This window comes from Microplitis mediator, chromosome 1, assembly GCF_029852145.1.
Source record: "Microplitis mediator isolate UGA2020A chromosome 1, iyMicMedi2.1, whole genome shotgun sequence".
Lineage (NCBI taxonomy): Eukaryota > Metazoa > Arthropoda > Insecta > Hymenoptera > Braconidae > Microplitis > Microplitis mediator.
In genome coordinates this window covers 20,716,459-20,723,125 of record NC_079969.1, presented here as the reverse complement: position 1 = coordinate 20,723,125, position 6,667 = coordinate 20,716,459, and the positions used below count along the sequence as shown (strand labels likewise).

The window sequence follows — 6,667 nt, the reverse complement described above, 5'->3', positions numbered from 1 at the left end:
TCTCAAAATTCATATATCCAACATGGGAAATAGGTCCAAGAGTTTTCATTACTCGTCCATAATGGAGAAGAAAATGATGCTTTGGCTTAAATGAATCCGGGAATAATTTTTGCAATAAAGTTAAGTATTCTGTTATACCAGTTTCAAAATACTGGTAAAAAAAACGGTGACAATATTTTTCGGTTACACAATAAATAATCTGATTCATTAAAATAATGAATTGTCAATGTTCGCTCTGTTTAGAAATTAAATGACCTATAATCATTGGTAAATTACGAACCAAAGAAAGCATTTCTGATGCGGACATAGTATAATTGAAATTTTTTGCATGTACGAACTAAATGATAGTTACTTATTTAATAACATGTACCAGGTAATTTTAATTGAATAAATAGCTATCAATTAATGCATACATGTACATTCAATCTGATAAGCGGGCGCATATGGCATGAGACATGATAATATAAAAAGCAACTCAGTAAAATCAAATTATGAGCAAGTTTTGATATTCTACCCACTTTCATAATGAATGAAAATATTTTTGTGATTACAAATACAAAAAAAATACTAAGTATAAATAGATCTTAGTGTTCTTATTATCATTTTATCAATCAATGTACATGTACATCTTTATTTTTAGGCTGTACCGATTTTTTGGGCTATCATGAGCAATAAGGGCAAAGATTGTTATTCGAAAATTTTTGAATTCATCAAAAGTCACTTTCCTTCTTTCAATCCCGAATCGTACATGTCCGACTTTGAAATTGGATTACACAACGCCGTGGAAGCTGCGTTTCCTGGTATTGTAGCTAAACATTGTTATTTCCACTATGCCCAGGTGAGTTGTTTGTTCATTGATTTTTGAAAAAAAAAATGATTTATTTTATTAAAGCTGCTAAGTTAATTATATAGTATGTACATGTACCTTAAATTATCCTGTCAAAAACATTTTATAAGATCTAATCGATTCTCATCAGTTCTTAAAGAGATTTTATGAGATTAAATGAGTTATATGAGATCTTATATTTGTGCCCTTGCGACCTTCAACCCACTCTGGAAACACTCTGGAATCATAGTCAGAATGTAAACATTCTAAATCCAGTATGTTTCCAGAGTGGTTTTGTTCCCTTTTTCCAGAGTGAAACCAAAGTGGTTTCAGAATTGATCCAGAGTAGATCAAAGTGTTTTCAGAATGGACCCAAAGTGAATCCAGAATGAAATCAAAGTGTTTTCAGAATGGACCCACAGTGAGTCCAGAATGGAATCAAAGTGTTTTCAAAATGGGCTTAAAATGAGTACAGGATAAAATCAGAGTGTTTTCAAAATGGGCCCAGAGTCGATAAAATTTAAATACTAAGGACTAAAAAAATTGGATACTTTCTAAACACATAAATCAATAATAATCTACAGAAAAACAATTTTAACCCCAATTTTTTAATTAACTATGCTTTTGTTAATTAGTTAATTTTTACTTGGTGAAAGTTTACATAAAAACCCTGATTATTTCTAAACTAAAAACCCCGAATTTTTTTTACTTCTTAAAGCTATTCTTGAAAGGGTTTAGAAAAGATCGCTGGTGAAAAAATAAAAAAATTTCGATTTTATTAACAATTTAAGCCATTGAAAAATAAAAAACGTAAATAAAGCAATCAAGGAAATTTATTTTTTTGATTATTTTGTTTTTTTATTGCTGAAAGCTACATAACAATAATTTGAAAAAAATTTTTACTTGCATTGTTTAAATAATTGTCATAAATAAATACATTGCTAGTTAGATTTAATAAAATTTTTTCTTGGGAAAAAAACGCTTAATAAAAATAAGGAACTTTAAGAAAAAAATCGTTTCTTAAAAAAAATTTTTTTTGCTAAACAGCGCATTAGCTAATTAACAATTTTTTTTTTACTCAATATTGATATTAAGGAACCATTATTTTTTTTAAATCATCATTTATCATGTTCTGTTATATTAGAAAAAAATTTTTTTCATTCATTTATTATTTGTTTATTAAACAAACAATTTGTTATAAACAAACAATTTGTTATAAACAAATAAATTTCCACGCAATATTTTTTTCAAATACTAAAAATAACCATGCGTTTTTTTTTGTAGAAAACATTTTTTTTTTATCTTTTTCATAATTTTTTAAATTATTGTACACTTGGACTTGTCGCTACCTTTCTGTTCTCCTCCATTGTTATTAAAATAACTTATTGAAGACACAACTACAACACTTCAAGTCTTTTTTATTATCCATTAATCATTAAACAAATCGAGCTTGTAACCGAAGCTCTAACTCAATTGCTTAAGGAATTATGAATAACAGTAATTTTTATAATACTTTTTAATAAATACAAAAAAATTATTAATTAGCAAATTCACTTTTTAGCAATAAAAAATATTTTTTAAAAAACAATTGTTTTTTTTTAAATTGTTATTTTCATTAAGTATTTTTATCCCAAAAAAAAATTTTTGCTTTGACCCGGGTTTTAATGTGAAAGACTTAAGAGAAAAATATGCTGGGAGAAGATATATGTGAAGGAGGAGAAAGTCACTGGTGCTAAGCAGCAGTGGAAGTAGTTCAGTGTTCGCCGCTAGATCGCGCCCAACTTATGATTGTCCTGTTCCTGCTTAGATAGGTGTTTCAGAGTTTTTATATTCTATATTTAAAGATAATTCTGGCATGGGTACTTCTCTGTTATTTGACAGAGTGACAAGTGCCTGTTTGGATGGTCATATAGTAGATGCTATATTACATTGTGACAATAATGTCAAATATTTTTGTTTTCTTGAAAAAATTGTTTATACAATCCAGAAAAATAAAATACGTTTCAGGTAATGACAAAGAAAAATTGATTTTTGTATTCAATAAATGCTCTTGAATATTCTTAAAATAATATATTTCGGTAAATTTTTTTTTTTTTTTTCAGTATTCATTTACTCTGAATACCCTCTGATTTGAGTATGTATTGACTCTGATCCCACTCTGGAAACACTTTGGTATCAGTTTGTGTTCAATGTGAATGCATAACCGTGTCAGTATGTATCCACTCTGGATACTTTCTGGAAACACTTTGGATTTACTCCGTATCCGCTCTGGAAATACTCTGGGTTCACTCTCAGAAAAGTGCACAAAACCATTCTGGAAATACTCTGAAGTCCGTATGGTTGCACCGTGTTACCAGAATATTTCCAGAGTGTATCCAGAATGTTTTTAATGCCGTAAGGGATAGCTAAGAGAATCTATGGTTGATTTGAAACAGGATAATCAAACTTATTTTCTGTTACGGTTAAATTAAGTCTGTTTATTTAATTGCGCACATACATTTTTGTTAAAAAATGTAATTGAGAATATTACTATCAAATATAATGGTAAAAGTCAGTTTGTTTAATTAATTGTGAATATACAAAATTATAAAAGATGTAGTTTAGGGCAAATACTTACAAATAGTAAGGCAATCTTAAGTTTGACTAACTAAATGTGCATGTACATTTTAAGGAATGTCATAGTTATAAAGATGATGCGTATAATGAACAATTATATGATATTCTTTTAATTAAATTTTATCTCGTTTGTAACACTTTTAAGGCGATAATCAAAAAATCTAATGAACTGGGGTTGATAAATAAATCCCTTACAACACCATCATCGGATCCTGACATTTATGCAGTTGTTAAGCAGCTCATAGCACTAGCGTTACTCCCACCAGGACTTGTTTTATTAACCTACCATAAAATGAAGGCAAATGTAAATAGTTGCTTCGGAAATCATTTTGAAGCAATATTTACATATTACGAAAACTTCTGGCTAAAGATAATAAAACCGGAAGGATTCAGCGTGTACGGTTTGACTGAAGATCGAACTAATAATTATGAGGAGTCAAGTAACCGAACACTTAATGAGTTGTTGAAAAAACATCCTCATCCTAATCAATTCATAGGTAAGCGTTTCTTATGATAATATACGAATAAATTATAAAAATGATCTATAGTAAAACGTGTTTGAGCAAGATTCTGGAGTAAGTATCTTGAGCAAGACCCATAACTGCTAGTGTCTTTTTCTACGTATGCGTCTTTCGCAAGATGATGTATTAAGAAACTATCAAGAAATGTGAAAATTTGTACATGTCTTACTCGTGGTATCGTACGCAAGAATATTAAAGATATCTCGATCACGTGCAATGAAACAGTGTCTGACGCATTTCTTGCAGCAGTAACTTACTACAGTAAGTACTTACGCATGACTTTGCTCAAGATCTGCTCAAGGCTTAAGGTCAATTTTGAGCATTGAGCAGATTTTAACCAAGTCATGCGCAAATATTATCACTTATTGTCTTCCTCCGGCACGTATTTCTTGTGTAAAGCTTGTATTAGGCTCGCGATTCAAATCTGGTCACAAGTATCTGCAGCAAGACACATACGTAGTAAAAGACACTAGCACCTGTCGATCTTGAGAGCAGACTTGCTCAAGAATTGAAAAAGATTATTGTATGAGTTAATTATTTTAATTTTAGAAACAATAAAGTACTTGGCATTAGATGCGAGGGTAGTAAGAAACTCAATAAATTTAGGGAAATACATTACTAAACAACCCAAAAAAAAAAACGGCAGAAAGTAATGAAGAAATTGAGGAATTCTGGGATGTTATTAATAAAACGATTAGTGATGTCGGTGAGGATAAAATCGATGGCTTACATTTTATCAATCAATTATCGTCCGTTAAGAAACTGCTCGATATGGAAATGGAGCAATTGATAAAGAAAGTAAACAATGTCAAGCCATTGGATAAATGCATGAAAGAAAAAATTGACAAGCTGACTGACATTGAAACCATAGAAATATACCGGGATAATTTACTACTTACAAATTTAAAAAATATTAGAAGATTGTACCTTCAAAAAAATAAATTTGTAAAAATAATTGTATTGGATGCAGGAAAGTGTTGAATGTTTTATTATTATTTTTATTATTATTATTATTTTTTTTTTGATTAAATTCAATGTTAAAAAATTAGAACAACAATATGGCCATGCGCAATGTAAAACAGAAATAAATTATTGTCATTATTATTTTTTATTATTGTTATTGTTATTATTATTATTATTATTATTATTATTATTATTATTATTATTATTATTATTATTATTATTATTATTATTATTATTATTATTATTATTATTATTATTATTATTATTATTATTATTATTATTATTATTATTATTATTATTATTATTATTATTATTATTATTATTATTATTAATATTATTATTATTGTTATTCCAGACTCCGATCCCAATCATATACGAAAATATGAGCCGAGACGTTAGGGATCAAGCAAAATTAAAAGGTCTTCTGATAGATTACGTCACGAACCTTGCTACAGAAGAGGAAGCGGAGAAAATACTAGAGCTAGTTGAACAGGTGAAAGCAGTGTCACACGTACATGAACAAGACACCACGCCAAATCCACCAGCTTCACCAGTGCACCCTCGAGAATCCAATTTGGGTGCCACAGCGTTACCCGTAGATGAACAAGACACCACGTCGTCCACCAGCTTCACCAGTGCACACTAGAGAACCCAATTTGGGTGCCACAGCGTCACCCGTAGATGAACAAGACACCACGTCAAGTCCACCAGCTTCACCAGTGCACACTAGAGAACCCAATTTGGGTGCCACAGCGTCACCCGTACATGAACAAGACACCACGTCAAGTCTACCATGATAAATTTTTTTTTCATTTGAAAAAGATCACCCTATCAACTAAAAGTTTTCATAGAATCCACTCAAATAGGTCGAAAACCGAATAGATTTCAATACTTGTATTGGTTTCTATGCGGTTTTAGACCTATTAAAGTTGATTCTATGAGAATTTTTACTTAGGCAATTAATAATATCAGTATCACATTAATTTTTTTTTTATTTAACTTGCATGCGGTAGTATGCAAGTGATTTGAACTTCAATTTTTTGGGTTAACGCACTTGATGTGATACCATGTATTACATTCTTTGCAGCCTTTCATTTGGCTTACACTGTTATCGTAACATATTACACATTTCCAATCTTGCGTTATTACTTTTTTGTGTGTAAAGGTGGTTTTCTCCGGTTTTGCCGTTCTTTTTCATTTTTGTGATGTGAAAACCTTTAATCTTCCTGTGTGCACTGATGAAGCTGGTGGATTTGGCGTGGTGTCTTGTTCATGTACGGGTGACGCTGTGGCACCTAAATTGGGTTCTCTAGGGTGCACTGGTGAAGCTGGTAGATTTGGCGTGGTGTCTTGTTCATGTACAGGTAACGCTGTGGCATCCAAATTGGGTTCTCTAGTGTGCACTGGTGAAGGTGGTCGATTTGGCGTGGTATCTTGTTCATGTACGGATGATGCTGTGGCACCTAAATTGGGTTCTCTAGGGTGCACTGGTGAAGCTGGTATATTTGGCGTGGTGTCTTGTTCATGTACAGGTGACGCTGTGGCATCCAAATTGGGTTCTCTAGTGTGCACTGGTGAAGCTGGTGGACTTGACGTGGTGTCTTGTTCATGTACGGGTGATGCTGTGGCACCTAAATTGGGTTCTCTAGGGTGCACTGGTGAAGCTGGTGGACTTGACGTGGTGTCTTGTTCATGTACGGGTGATGCTGTGGCACCTAAATTGGGTTCTCTAGGGTGCACT

At 31.5% G+C, this 6,667-nt stretch overlaps 2 protein-coding genes across 2 annotated transcripts in view; both read left to right on the top strand.

Annotated features, from left to right (window-relative positions):
• Nucleotides 1-654: 654 nt before the first annotated feature.
• LOC130674419 (uncharacterized) lies at nucleotides 655-4,928 on the top strand. Its single transcript, XM_057479744.1, has 3 exons — nucleotides 655-838; nucleotides 3,588-3,939; nucleotides 4,513-4,928. Exons 1-3 carry the CDS (start codon nucleotides 665-667, stop codon nucleotides 4,614-4,616), a joined length of 630 nt encoding a protein of 209 aa, XP_057335727.1. The 5' UTR covers nucleotides 655-664; the 3' UTR covers nucleotides 4,617-4,928.
• Nucleotides 4,929-5,525: 597 nt separating this feature from the next.
• The window catches only part of LOC130673363 (uncharacterized protein DDB_G0287625-like), a gene marked incomplete at its 3' end in the record, with an annotated part of 2,460 nt that continues 1,318 nt past the window's right edge, over nucleotides 5,526-6,667 (top strand). Inside the window, exons 1-2 of the mRNA XM_057478354.1 lie at nucleotides 5,526-5,687; nucleotides 6,092-6,637. Of these exons, the coding sequence (XP_057334337.1) occupies nucleotides 5,526-5,687; nucleotides 6,092-6,637 (708 nt within the window). The remainder of the gene's footprint in view (nucleotides 5,688-6,091; nucleotides 6,638-6,667) is intronic.